Consider the following 15,236-nt stretch of genomic DNA (forward strand, 5'->3'; position numbering starts at 1 on the left):
TGGACAGGGAGGCCTGGCGTGCTGCGATTCATGGGGTTGCAAAGAGTCGGACACGACTGAGCGACTGATCTGATCTGATCTGATATCTCTTAATCCCATACTTCTGTTTTTTTTACTTTTTATTTCCCATTTTATTTTACTAGTCAATAAGTTTTCCTTACCATACTTCTAATATATCCCTTCCCCTCTGTCCTTTGGTAACCCCAAGTTTGTCTTCCAAGTCCGTTTGTTTCTGTTTTGTACATATATTCATTTGTGTTATTTCTTACATTCTACATATAAGGAATATCCGGCTTCCCAGGTGGCACTAGCGGTAAAGAACCCACCTGCCAATGCAGGAGACCTAAGAAATGTTGGTTTGATCCCTGGGTCAGGGAAGACCCTGTGGAGGGCACCATGGCAACCCACTCCAGTATTCTTGCCTGGAGAATCCCATGGACAGAGGAGCCTGGCAGGCTATAGTCCCTGGGGTCACAAAGAGTCAGACAAGACTGAAGTGACAGCACGCACGCATAAGCAGTATCAGATGGTTTACTTTCTCTGACTTATTTTCTGTATTTAATGATAGGAGATCTTCTGAATAATCCGTGGGAATGCCTACCTCCTACCTCCTATACCCTGCACATCTGACCCAAGATCTCAGACTGAATCCTGAAGAGAAACTAAGCCCTACTGGGATGCCAAAGTACCCGAGACCAAGCAGACACACTTAGAGGCAGAAGCGCCTCAACAATCTGGGGTCTCATCTTATTTAAGGATCTGAGACAACGAGTCTTCGTGAACAGTAAACCAGACCCCTCTGCTGCCACCATGAAACCACCTGCTCAAGTTCTCTGCAGACCAACAACCGGCTGCCTAAACAGACAACACAGAAAGCTCTACAAGTGTCTTTCCAGAATCAGCTCCCATCAAGTGTATGCCTGCCCCCTCACTCTCTGTATAAGCAAATCCTCCCACTTGTCTCTCGGCTTTAAATGTAAATGTCATGGGACATGTATGAATTCCTAATGGTGGTGAACTTTAAAGATAATATGGAAAACAGCTCCCCAAAGAAGCCGATCCTGGGCTGAAGGGGAGCCATCCTAGCTGGGGCAACCTGCCCCCAGTACCCCCCCATTTCTGCAGTTACTTACCTTCGAATTCATCTCCATGTGGTATTTGGCACAAGCTCGAAGCTGAGTCACCCAGAACTGTTTCTCTTTTGCATCAGCAGCTGAAACAGAGAAACAAAGGCTTGTAGCAATTGAGCCAAAACACATCCAACCTGTTTCTACACACACCTGAGGGCTTGGGGCCTGGAGATGAAGGAAGGCAAGCAAACACAGATTGTACTCACGCCAAAAAACAGCAGACACCAAGTCTTAACCAAAAATCTCCCCCTCTCTTTTTAAAGAAACTTTCTACAGTTCTATTGAGAAACTTAAAGGCATTTTCAGAATTTCATTTTCCTGGATGGAATTCACTGCGCCTATCTATACAGGTCAATTTCTCCAAAAGGAATCACTACATTACTCTGGGAGTTGATGATGGACACGGAAGCCTGGCGTGCTGCAGTCCATGGGGCCTCTAACAGTCAGACACAACTGAGCAATTGAACTGAGTTGAATCAGTACACCTATATCATTTTTACAAAAATTCCTAAGGTGGTCCAGTGGCTAAGACTCCAGGCTCCCAATGCAGGGGGCTGGGGTTCGATCGCTGCTCAGGGAACTAGATCCCCCATGCCACAACTAAGACCCAACACAGTTAAATAAACAAATAGATATTTTTAAATTTCTAACAGATTTTTTAAATAGCTTTACTGAGGTAGAATTTACATATGTAAAATTCACCTGTTTTTAGTATGGAGTGATTTTGAGTATTAATATATTTACAGAATAGTAAATATAGTGGCAACCCACTCCAGTACTCTTGCCTGGAAAATCCCATGGATGGAGGAGCCTGGTAGGCTGCAGTCCATGGGGTCGCTAAGAGTCGGACACAACTGAGTGACTTCACTTTCACTTTTCACTTTCATGCACTGGAGAAGGAAATGGCAACCCACTCCAGTGTTCTTGCCTGGAGAATCCCAGGGACCAGGGAGGCTGGTGGGCTGCCGTCTCTGGGGTCACAGAGAGTCGGACACGACTGAAGCGACTTAGCAGCAGTAGCAGCAGCACAGAATAGTACAACTGTGACCATAATCTTGGTTTAAAATATTTTCAGGATCCCTCAAAGAATCCTGTTCCCATCATCAGTCTCTTCCCATTTCTCTCCTCTCACCCCCTCTCCATCCCTAGGAAACTGCTAATCTGCTTTCTGTCTCAGAGATCTGCCTATTCTAGACATTCCATACGAATGGCATCATGCATATGTGGTTTTTTGTGACTGCCTTATTTTACTTAGCTTAACATTTTGAGGTTCATCCACACTGTAGCATTTCTATTACCCTAACACATTTTTTTAAATGTCTCTTTTCAACTAATAAACACCAAACTCAGAAATTTCAAGCAGAAAAAAAAATGAGTAAGATTTCTTGTCATTAGCAGAGGGTAAGAAGTGGAATTTGCTTTTTGGTGGGGCATGTCTAAGTGGCTGCAAAGATGCCCTGTTAAGACATCTTAACCTAGGACTTCCTGGGTGGTCCAGTGGCCAAGACTCTGTGCTCGAAATGCAGGGGCCCCGAATTCAATCCCCGGGTCAGGGGACTAGACCCCACATGGCACAGCTAAGACCTGGCACAGCCAAATAAAAAAAAAAAAATACCTTAACCCACACATCTATGGTCAAATAATCTATGACAAAGAAGGCAAGTCTACATTAAAGTTGGAAAGAGTTTCTTCAACAAATGGTGCTGGGAAAACTGGACAATTACATGTAAAAAAATGAAATTAGACCATTCTTTTAACACCATACACAAAAATAAGCTCAAAATGGATTAAAGACCTAAATGGAGACTGGAGACGAGAAAACTTCTAGAGGAAAACGTAAGCAGAACACTCTCGGATACAAATCGCAGCAAGAACTTTTTCCTCCCAGAATAATGGAAATAAAAACAAAAATAAATGGGACTTAAACTCAAAAGGTTTTGCACAGTAAAGGAAACAATAAACAAAATGAAAAGTGGATATGTGTGAGTGCTCAGTAACCCAGTCATGTCTCTTTTCGACCCATGGACTGTAGCCCACCAGGCTCCTCTGTCTGTGGGATTTTCCAGGCAAGAATACTGGAGTAGGTTGCCATTTCCTACTCCAGGAGATCTTTCTGACCCAGGAATCAAACCTGCTTATCTTGTGCCTCCTACACTGGCAGGTGGATTTACCACTGAGCCACTTGGGAAGCCCAAAAATGAAAAGACAACCTCCCCACACACACACACACAAAACACCTTGCTTCATTATATAGTGGGGTACCTAATATAGTCCTATGACAAGTGCTTAAGGAAGGCTTCCCTGAAGAAGTAACCCCCAAATTCCCTCTTAAACCATGTTAATAATGTATTCTGAAATGCTTAAGAACAATTTGGCCAGTTTTTAACCTACTGTGCAAAAGTATTTTCTACTTCTTTAAAAAGCAGCAGAGAGGACCAAACATGGTTGTTTTTAATGCTGCCACCACACGTGGCTAATAGGAAGATCAGAGAACAGTGTTTCAGGGCCCCTCTGTTATCTACTGAAGTTGTACTATGGAGCTATCAGCCTTTACAAAATAAGCTTTCAGCTGAATTATCATTTTAATATGTGTTCTCAAGGGGTACTATGATTGGACAGAACAAGGTACCAAATGCTGCCTCAGAGACCCTCAATTGTCCCCTAAAGAGACTTCTAAGGACAAGTCAACTGCATTGTCACAATCTTCCATCTACAGCCCCATCTCTCAAATATACAAACTCATTTTCTTAAGACTATGGATACATAACAGGGTCTCATAAAATCCAAATTAATTTAATTGCATAACTCACTGCATACATATTTTAAAAGAACACTGCATAAATGTTGAAAACATTTTCTATGCAGAAAACAGAATGATTCCCCTATAAGTCTGTACTTTTTACAAAAATGAACCTCAGTGTCATTTGTCAGTAAAACACAGCTTCAGGTAAAGAAATCTGGAAGTGTAGACCCGGTGAACCTCAACTCCAAAGAAAAAAGGATTTTTGCAAAAACTAGAGTCATTTTCCTCAGAAACATTGCTGGTTTGTGGCAGTACCCAAAGCCTCTGCCCCAAAAACATTCCTCAAAGCTGTGCATCTATTAACATCAAGATTCATCTCTACGTGTAGCAAGATGTGAAACGGGAAAATCAATGCCCAGATCCTTGGGGATGGACGAAGGACCAGCCAGAAAGCAGCGGAAATGTATCCTGCATTTGCTGTAGTGGATAACTTTAAGCTAAATTTAGCCCTTATGATTAGTTCATGCAGATAATAAAACTTTTATGTTTGCTACTAAAACTATCCTAAAAAAAAAAGTTTGGGGCTTGATAATCTAGAGAATAACAACTAAAAGGCAAAATGATGTCTCCACTGGCAAACTGGTTAGACTGTTCTGTATGGAGCTGTGTCATTTGTATAAACCCTGACAGCCCTGGGGTAGGGGGAGGGAATGCCATTAAGTTTTTCAGCTGCTATTATTTCTGCTTTGACAATTTATTAAGCAATAAACAGCAAAGCTAAACCAAGGACCATATACATGCGGGACATGCACTGCATGAATCTCCAAAGAAAACATGACTCCTCTCATGGTTCCCCCAAACTCAAAAACTTTCAACTAAAGGCATTTTTATTTCACAAGTTTTGGGGATTGTTTTATAGATCCTGAGATACGACTGGTATACAGATAATAAAGGAACCTCAGGGAATTCTCTGGTGGTCCAGTAATTAGGACTCTGAGCTTTCACACCCAAGGACTTGGGTTCAATTCCTAGTCAGGGAACTAATACCCTACAAGCCTTGCGGCTTGATCAAAAGTTATCATTCAGTTGCTAAGTCATGTCCGACTCATTGTAGCAACTCACAGATTGCAGCACACCAGACTTCTCTGTCCTTCACTATATCCCGGAGTTTGCTCAAATTCACGTCCATCGAGTCAGTCATACTATCTAATCATCTCATCCTCTGTCACCCACCTCTCCTCCTGCCCTCAATCTTTCCCAGCATCAGGGTCTTTTCCAATGAGTCAGGCTCTTAGCATTAGGTGGCCAAAGGATTGGAGCTTCAGCATCAGTCCTTCCAACGAATATTCAGGACTGATTTCCTTTAGGATTGACTGGTGTGATCTCCCTGCTACCCAAGAGCCTTCTCCAGTCAAAAGTAAATAAAGTACAAATATAATAAAGGAACCGCAGCTAAGCCTACCCCTTGGTAGCAAAGCCTGGAGGAAAGTCAGCAAACACTGGCCTCTGAGTTGGGGAATCAAAGCCCTCAGTCTGGTTTTGCAAAGGCCAACCCACCACTATCAGCCCCCAGGTCAAGCACAAAGAATGAGGGGCCCTTTCTTTGTACTCAGCCTTCCCTTAAATAAATACGTTAAAAGGCATGGGTTTCCCCAATGGCTCTGCGGTTAAGCATCTACCTGCAATGCAGGAGATGTGGGTTTGATCCCTGGGTCAGGAAGATCCCCTGGAGGAAGAAATGCCAACCCACTCCAGTTTTCTTGCCTAGGAAATTCTATAGGCAGAGGATCCTAGTGGGCTATATAGTCCATGAGGTTGCAAAAAAGTCAGACATGACTGAATGGCTGAGCGCACACAAGAGGTGTGATTACCAACGACCTCCCAGCACTTAATACACACTTCTTTCCTCAGACCTTTACAACACTGACTGTATGTGTGCGCGCACATGTGACCAAATGTGCATCCGGGGGTCAGTTTTGTTATTCTATGAGAAGACGACTATTTTTCCAGCAATGCACCTATGACAGAATGCTGGTAGAATGGTCTAGCAATCAAATCACGTCACTGCAGACAAGTGTGCCCCATCTGAAAACCTGTGCGGTGCATATGCCTTGGTGCAGGTGGTGGCTAGCTCTTCCGTGTATGTGTGTGTGTGTGTGTGTGTGCACTCAGTCGCTGCAGTCGTGTCTGACTCTTTGTGACCCTATGGACTGTAGCCCACCAGGCTCCTCTGTCCATGGGATTCTCCAGGCAAGAGTACTGGAGTGGGTTGCCAAACCCTCCTCCAGGGAATCTTTCCAACCCAGGAATCAAACCCATGCCTCCTGCATCTCTTGCACTGCAGGCAAATTCTTTACTGCTGAGCCACTGGGGAAGCTTGGCCCACAAGCTCCAGTTGTGGCCAAATGCTGGGCTCCTAGCTTTCAAGAAGCAAAGAGAAGGGGAGACAGTAGACAACAGGAAATAACACCAATTGTCTTTTCACCAGGCTCTAGGGCCACAGAGGGTTAAATAAAGTACAAGTAGGGGAAATTCTCTGGCGGTCCAGTGGTTATGACCCAGCGTTACCACTGCTGAGGGCCTGGGTTCAATCCCTGGTCGGGGAACTAACATCCCACGAGTTGCTTGATGCAGCCCCCAAAATAAAGTACAAGTGAAGGGGGCCTTTACTAACAGCTGGTTCTAGAGAAACTCTGAGTGGAGGGCACCATGACCCTTTTCTAAAAAAAAATAAATAAAAGATTTGTTATCTTGCTTTTAATTTTTTTCAATTTTTTTTTTTTTGATGTGGACCATTTTTAAAGTCTTTATTGAATGTGTTACCATACTGCTTGTGTTTCATGTTTTGGCTTTTTGGCTGCAAAGCCTGAGGAATCCCAGCTTCCCCAGCCAGAGATCAAAACCGCACCACCTGCATTGCAAGGCAAAGTCTTAGCCACTGGACCACCAGGAAGGTCCCCACCATGATTCCTAAAAGACTTGTTTGGACTTTCCTGGTTATTCCCTTGTTAAGCCACCAGGCTTCCACGGGTTCCATCCTTGGTCCTGGAAGATCCCACATGTCATGCAATGCAGCCACACAAAAAAAGTAGAAAGGAAGGGGGGGAAAGGTTTATTTTATCTTTAGAGCACAGCCTCATGGGCACTGAAGAGTCACTATATAAGGTACAAGCAAATATATACTGAGCTAATATGAAAAATCTGCTGAAGTCCTAAGGTTCAGCCAGCTTTGCGATCACTCACCTTGCATTTTCCTTAATTCCTTGGTTAATGAGGACAAATACTTCCTAATCTCAGCTCCTCTCCCCACCTCAAAAGGAGGAGAGGCAGTGTCTGTCACCAGAGTCCTCAAATACGGCAAACTGTTAAAGGTGATTTTTAAAAAACTGAAAAACCAGAGAGCCATCACCATGTTAACTGTGAACCCAAGAGGCCCATCTGCAAGCCTCCCGGGAGGTGAACATACCTCTCAGTTTGTACATCTCCCCATTGGCAGCATACACGACCAGCATGTGGGGTGCTTCGTCGCTCAGGGACACGATGGCACCAGAAAGAGACAGGGCTCCTCGAGGCTTCTGGTGCTTGCTCTGCTCGTTCACAAAATACTGCAGGATGCCAGCCTCGAAATCCAGCACGAAGTACCTGGGCAGAGAGATCACAGGGTGTCTGTCAGTTTTCTCTCCAAGCAAAGGAGAAGAAGAACCGAATCCTTATGTTGACATCAAGGGTCCCAATCCAGGATGCTGGGAGCTAAAAGTCCCTGCCAGACACCCACACAAGCCAGACCTGGGTAGCGAGAGAGAGTCCAATTCTTAAGTCAGAATGGAGCTCGTCGTGGCTCCTGAACAAAGGCCAGGCCCATTCGGGATATGGTGTGATGCCCACAGATACACGTGAGCCTCAGGATGGTCAAGAAGAGCAAGGCACTGGGATACAGAATCTGGTAACAGGTTCGACGTGACTTCACAGGAACACCTGAAATTCACACCCCGGAAGTAGCAAGCTGGGCTGGACTCTGGGGCAGCCTGGGCACTGTATCTGAGCCCCAGGACTGGGCCAACCAGGAACTAGAGGTGCTCACAAAGCTCTCTAACCTCCAGCGGGTCCTTCCACAGAACACTGTTCACACAACAGGGCAAGAATTCCCTCCGCTCTGGGAGGCCACAATGCCACTGGAGTCTATAACCAGGGGAAAAACAGAGGAACCGCTAGTTGTCTGAATGGCTCAAACAAATCTTGGGAGCTGAGTACCTGGCCTATCGACACTCACAATCTATCAGCAGAAAGTAGTCCAGACAACTTGCGCTTCTCCACAAGCCGTCTTCATCGGAGACCCACACTCCTCCTGGAGCCCAGAGGCTCAGCATAGCCCCTGCCTGCTTTCCCCGCCTCCCACTGTCTGCTCCACCCACGCCGGCTCCCCCAGCTGCCTCCCACCACAGGGCTTTTGCTCATGCTGTTTCCCCACCTGGAGCAGTTATTCAAAACAACACTGAAACTGTCTGCGCAGCTGGGTTTCACATCAGCATCCCACTGCACCATCAGTGGGTTTCTCTGATTAAAGAAAAGTCCAGAGGCTATCTGACCCACAGCCACACCCAAGCCACAGAACCAGTCTCAAATCAAATCACGGTGCAATTAAGGAGGGAAAAAAGTCAGTCCTTCATTAGCTTGAAAATACTTGCCATTCCTGTGTCTAGAACATGGTTCCTTCCCCTATTTATACTGCACGGTAACTTCAGGAACAACTCAAGTGCCACCAACTTGAGAAAGCTTCTCCTGACCAGGTCAAATCCTCCCACAAGTTCTCACCTGGAACTTGCCCCTCGTGGCTTTGGCCCCCATGGGAATCTACATTTACAGGATTATCCAATTTAATGTCTGGTTTCAGCCCCCTCCCCTGAGACTCTACCCTATCCAGAGACAGACAGTGCCTGACACCTCACTGATAGTATATTTATTCAGTGAATCAATGAAGGGGGAAAACTACCAGATTCCTACCAGATTCCAGTTTTCAATCCATGCACCCAAGCAGCTGGGTCACGACTGGGAACTCGCACAGGCACTTGAAAATACGTCCCATATTTGAGGGTTACACAGTGATGCTTGCAAGTCAGACACCAAGCACGCAGACAATCCAGCCAGTTTGGAATCTGCAGGCACACGCAGTCCATCAACATGTACCTGCGGTTCTTAACACAGAAGCATATTGTGCTTTTATGGTGATTACTTTTTCAAATGGCTACTGAGTTGTTAGAACATAAATGTACATGAAGCTGTTTGCAGATGACTGCTTTAATCAATGAAACCTCGGGGCATTATCTTAACCTCTAAGCACCACAAACTAAGAAAGTGTACAAACTGCCACCCTGATTCTCACAGTATCCGACAGACAGCCATCATTATCCCTCAGTTTTCAGGGGCTGGGACTCAAAGAAACTCCAAATCCAAGTCCTGCTTGTCTGTGTCCACATCCACACCTGGTTCAGTCCAGCTCGCAAACTCTCTTTCGAGTCTCCCACAGGTCCTCCTTCACTACCTGCCCCGGGTCACCTCTCCTTACCCACTTAGGTGCTTCATTCTCCAAACCTTCCTGCTCCGAGAGCGCTAGCGCAGCTGAAAGTCCTCCTGCCTGCCCACAGAGGCGCCACTGCATCCCCAGCCCACAGGGCAGGTCTCAACCCTCCAGAATGCCAGTTCCTCCAAGAAATCTTCCTCTTTTAATTACTTGTAACATTCCAAATGTCCTGGACAAGACTATCTTTTTTACCTCTGTCCTCCCCCCACCCAATCTCTTTTGGGTCATAATAATAAGGCTATACTTCTGGTCTCCACCACTACCATGGATAAATCAAGATACAAAGATGCCTTTGTGGGCCAGGACTCTTCAAAGTGTGGTCCCAGGCCCAGCAGTAGTATCAAGCTCACCTGGGAGTTTGTTTGAAATGTAAATCCTTGGGCCCCATCCAAGGCCGGCTGGATCAGAAACACTGGGGAAGGGGTCAAGGAGGCTTCCAGATGACTCTGATGCAGCTCAAGTTTGAGAAGCACTGGTCTAAACTAACAGCGCATCACCAAATCCCTGCCCACTTCTTCCAAGAGACATGAGATGAAAGGACAGAATATATCTCCCAGTTTTCTTTGTCGGGATGTGTGGCCATGTGAGCTGTGGCAACAGAATGTGAGCAGAAGTAAAACGCAGGACAGGCACACAACACACACTCACACAGGTTGGAATGGAGACATCCTGTGGGGCCACTGGGGATCCACAACGAGTGTGCCAAGGACCCCCAGAGAGAGGAGCCTGGGCCCCCGAATCACCACCTGGAGGACAGCCACCTGCTAAAAAACACCCTTATTTCTACAAGGATGAGAAAGAGGCTTCTGCTTATCTTATGCTTCAGATCTGTGATGGCAGTCAGCCTGGCAAATTCACCAAAAATCTTTTCAAAATGTCTATTTTCATGTCCTTCTACTCCTCCTCTCTGTGATGTTGAAGGAAAGTTACACAGATCAAAATAACCTGGAGTTAAAGCTCCCCTCTGGGTCCTCCCCACCATTCTATGCAAAACAAAGAACTCTCACCAGAAGGAAAAAAAAAAACGGACATTAAGGTTGATTACACCCAGCTCCCAGCCGGTCCAGCCTCTGGCGGAGCTCCAGAATTCCTTGCCCCAGCCGTTTAAGAGATAACTACTCTGAACAACCTTGGAGAAGAACAGGCCCCTTAAGACAGTAGCTTTCCACATACATGCCTATATATACTTCGTCTTTTCTCGGGTCAGCGCAGCAGCTCACTAATCTGACTGCTGCCCCGTCTCGCCTCATTAAAGGTGATCTGTTCCTGTAAACTGCCAGTCTTTTCAAACCTCGCCTTCTCTAACTCCCTTACCCTACAATGTGAAAACCAAATTCTATCCATGAGAGAGGAGTTGCGGTGATTTCTGAGCCACCAGGGGTCACGTTATTCAAGTGCTGACCCTGCCTTCTCTTTAGGAGTCCTGGTTTCAACGTGGCCTGGATTTCCTGTCACGGTGACTGCCGGTATGCAGACAGCTCCCGGCAGGTCAGAGCATTGAGAGCAATAATCTGTACAGTGTAGGGAAGGAGCCTCGTCTCCAACTACAGCATTGTGTGTCTCCAGCCCCTGCATCCCCCCGCCAAACCACCCTGGCAGAAGTGCACTGTTCCCCATCTATAAACATGCCCCCTTTACACAGAGGAAAGCAGAAAAGGTAGCATACAATCTCAACAGGCTTCAAGGAAAAGGCGTAAGCCAAGTTGCCGTCCACACCCTGACCCTCCCCATCAACCCTGTGCCCTTGTTGCAATGGAGAAAGACTCAACACCTCTTCCCTTTCTGCTCTGTCCGCTCATCACCCAGGCCCATCAGCCTTTCCAGCTCCCAGATGCAGCTTCACAAATTCATCTCATTTATACCAACCATATATTTGCAAAGGACATTACTAAGAAACTGGTACCAAAAAATGAATTGAATTCTGGTTTTTTCCCCCCTTAATCAGGATGACAGAATAACCCAATGAGCAGAAATCATGCAGGCTATGGGAACACATGAATGATTTTTCACATTACCTATTTCAAAATGACATCTTAATTCTAACCCCCTGCCTCAGACAAAAAACAAAACACACCTTTCCACTGCTTCCTAAAATAGTTTCAGTGAAAATACAGGTTTGAATCAGGTGCACTAAAGAAGGTTATCAATAATTTGCTTTTTTTCTAAAGACAGTTAAAAGTTCGATCCTATTTGGAAGGAAATGATGGGAGAATATCCGATTAAAAATTGCAACAGATTAAACATAAAGTGTTCTTCCAGGACTGCCTTTGAAAGTTGAGTTAGCAGCTGTCACGTGTAGGTAGGAGCTGTCCACCCAGCATTATGAAACGCATTGCCGTGGGGGTCACATCCCCTGGGAGGAAGGAAATTAAATTTGGTTTCCTGCAGGGTCAGGGCTCTGTCAGGCATTGCTGCATCAGAAATTTACGGCTTTCATCCTAAATGGAAAAGTTAAACGCATTTAGGGACAAGGCTTCACCAAATTAAGTGCAAACGCCAGATAAACTCCTGAAACTTTCCTAAAGGCCTTTCATTCTGGAGAAATGAGTAAGACGAACCAAATTCCTAGAGTGGGTTCAATTCTAATTAGCATCTCGAGCTTCAGCTTGCATCTTGACTGAGGAGCAAGTGAACCTAACTGTATATGAAGGGAACATACTTTAGGGGCTATGTTAACAAACCAGGGAGGGTGCGGGGTAGAGAGGAGAGAAAAAACAGAGGCGTCAAACCAACCCAGGAGACATGCCATCAGTCCTCATCAGGCCAGCCTCCGAGTGGCAACCTCGCTCTGTTCCAAAGCTGGGACCCACGGGGAGCGGCAGGCCCACTTCACAAGGGCTGAGAACAAGCCACTGCTTCGGAAACAACACGTAAGCACGTGCTTGCACATACACACCTGCGTGCACACACACGCACATTCATCTGTACGCACACAGTCACACTCACTTGCGCATGCGTACATCCAAAGCAGCTGCCCTTAGGCTTAACTGCTTTCCAATCCTGGCATAACGGAGTCATCTGTCAACACCTGTAGCCTTTAATTCCCACCCTCACCTGCGTTACAGACTTTCATGAAGGTTCAACTTCAGGATCCGAAAACTGAAAATCTGACATTTTTACTTTGGGAGGGGATAGACACGCCAATTGCCATCAGCATCCAGTTAGCAGCAGAAAAATAAAGGGAAAGGATTGGGGTGGGGGTGGTGGGAACAGGGGGGGAAGCAGCTCATTAATGCCAAGAGGCAGAAATCACAAGCAACCTACAAGAAAATTACAAAGAGGAAAACTGCAGTGAAAAAAGCTCTTTTGAAGAGGAACTTCGCCAGACAGGCTGCTACTGACAAAAAGTTAAGACATTTCATCTAAACTTGAAAGTGAAAATTAAAACAAGAGGAAAGGGCTTGAGAAGGGAGGTTGATTGCCCAGCTCTTGACACCTGAGCTAGTTCTAGAAGGGAGTAAGGACCCCTCCCATTCCGTGTGGGGCTCCCACTTCCTTCCACGCCAGGCTTGAGGCCTCGCCCACCGGGGCTCAGGACCCAGCTAGCGCTGGTGTCCCACCTGCTGGGATCTGCCTCACCTTCCCAGGCCCTCCGTTTTGTTTCTACCTCCAACCCCACACTAATTATTGATCAAGAAAAGCTAGTCTCCAGCCCAAATATTCACACGTCATGGTTCGGGAACACAGCTCAGTGACAAACTCCCATGGACCTCACCCAGACAAATTCTTTATATTCCAAAATCACTTTGTACTCTGAAAGGCGTGTCCTGGAAACCTTTCACAGAATCATAGTGTCTGTAGAAATCTGCATACTCCAGGCCCTCTGTCTTCTGAGAAGCTCCTGCTCAGACTCCTGGAGCCCACCTGTGCCTTGTTCTGACCATGGCAACGGCGGCCTTGTCTCCAGCTAAACACCCTTCTCTGGATTGAGTGCCTACTTGAAATTTTCATCTGTACAAGAGGCAAGTGCGGAAAGGTCAACAGCACACCCCCGATCTTATAGAGAGGAAACTAAGGTGTAGATTTTAATCAGGCCATCTAGCCGTAAGGCCCAAGGCTCAAAACCATGCAGACAGTGTGTGTTGATTAAAGTACCGTTTTCACTGCAAAGATGCAAAACACAGGGTCGAAACTGACAGAAATATAAGAAAAAAATAAAACACAATCCGATTAGGAGACTTTTAGAATCCTTTTGCCCAGAGTTGGACAGATATGTAGAAAATGAATGGGAACATACAGATTCAAAACAATATATTCCCAAGTTTTATTTTAAATGTTACAAATAATTACATACCCAAATGAAAAATACACACACACAACTTTTTAATATAAACTTTTTAAATGTGCATGGAACATTTTGCAAAATGTTGGCTAAAAACAGCATCAAAAAGTAAAAATTTTATAGGGCCAATCTTTAGACCTCACAATAACATCTGACATGTTAGAGACTTTAAAAAAACTAGTAGTATTAGTTTTAATAATACATTATATATATATCATATAATTTAATATATTCATATTAGGAAAAATATGGGTGGGTATTTTTAAACTGTTAGCATGGGGAAGGCACCAAAACAGGAAAGGCAAAACCATAAATTTACACATATTTATAAATTTTAAGCAATCTCCAGTTAAAAATAAGCCATAAATAAAACAAAAGACAACCAATAAAGCAGAGTTTTAAAAAAGAGTATTTTTAACTGTCTTCTTGTAAAAAGAATGTTCTTACAGTTTGGGTCAGCTGTTCCCTGCTTCTGAATCAGCAGAGAAGTAGTTTAAAATGTGGATTCCAGACTGCCATCCCATAGAGAATCGGAATCTTTGTGGCTCAGATCAGGAAATCAGGAATATGAATTTCAAAATTTCCCTAGTGTGTGTTAATCTCTCAGTTGTATCCAACTCTTTGGGACTCCATGGACTACGGCCCTCCAGGCTCCTCTGTCTGTGGAATTCTCCAGGCAAGAATACTGGAGTGGGTAGCCATTCCCTTCTCCAGGGGATCTTCCCCACCCAGGGGATCAAACCCAAGTCTCCTGCATTGCAGGTGAATTCTTTACCGTCTTAGCCACCAAGGAAGCCCTAGATAAGCAGAAAAAACCAGTGCAAAATTGAGTCAGAATAAAAACCTTAAGCGTGTTATTCACACCCCTTTTTTGTCCCCCCTACCCTTTCAAGCTTTTCCTCCTAATCATTCATTCAGCAAACATCTGAGCACTATGGGCCCATCCAACAAAGTGGAACATATTATTTAAATATGAGCTGACCTTATTTTATCATTGTGTGAAAGAGCTGAAGCCCTGCTCCTAAATCACAACAGCTCAGGCAGTAGGTATCTCGGCTCTGTCACTGCGGGAGTATTTTTGAGAAAGATTTAATGAAAAATTATGTCACTGGGAATGTTGTTTCTGCATAACTGGATCATCAGCTAGCATCATGTAGGTTCACCTGGGCACAGCGGCCCCAGAGAGCAGGCCGAACGGCTGCTGCCTCGTGAACCACCTCACCTGACAAAGCATGAGCATTAAGTCAAAGCGAACTTTTAACACAAGACTGGATGCACTGCACTTGGATTTCATGTATGATGAGATTCCATCTGCCTTTGAAGACCAGATCATTACATACCGGGAGCAAGAACTGAGACCTTTCTAACAAGGGTTAATACAGGCACTTCTGAACTCCTATTTACTCAAGTTTCCAAGGCCATTGGCTAAGAACTTCAACTACTACTACTTTAAACTGTAAAATGTCAAGACCCATCTTAATGCTCATGGTTCATTTTCATTCT

General features: G+C 45.1%; 1 protein-coding gene across 12 annotated transcripts in view; it reads right to left on the reverse strand.

Moving 5' to 3' along the window:
- Window positions 1-15,236, reverse strand: part of OSBPL10 (oxysterol binding protein like 10) — a 343,446-nt gene that overhangs the window by 230,782 nt on the left and 97,428 nt on the right. For 7 of the 12 annotated variants that reach the window (XM_086365654.1, XM_086365647.1, XM_086365644.1 and 4 more), the window contains exons 2-3: window positions 7,340-7,515; window positions 1,134-1,213 (exon numbers count right to left, since the gene is read on the reverse strand). In XM_086365654.1, the coding sequence (XP_086221780.1) occupies window positions 1,134-1,213; window positions 7,340-7,385 (126 nt within the window). In that variant the 5' untranslated portion in view covers window positions 7,386-7,515. The other 5 variants (XM_086365650.1, XM_086365646.1, XM_086365648.1 and 2 more) reach the window with 5 other exon arrangements.

Source organism: Bos grunniens, chromosome 22 (genome assembly GCF_055505025.1).
Source record: "Bos grunniens cultivar Pamir isolate PY7600 chromosome 22, Bosgru_T2T1.0, whole genome shotgun sequence".
Taxonomy (NCBI): domain Eukaryota; kingdom Metazoa; phylum Chordata; class Mammalia; order Artiodactyla; family Bovidae; genus Bos; species Bos grunniens.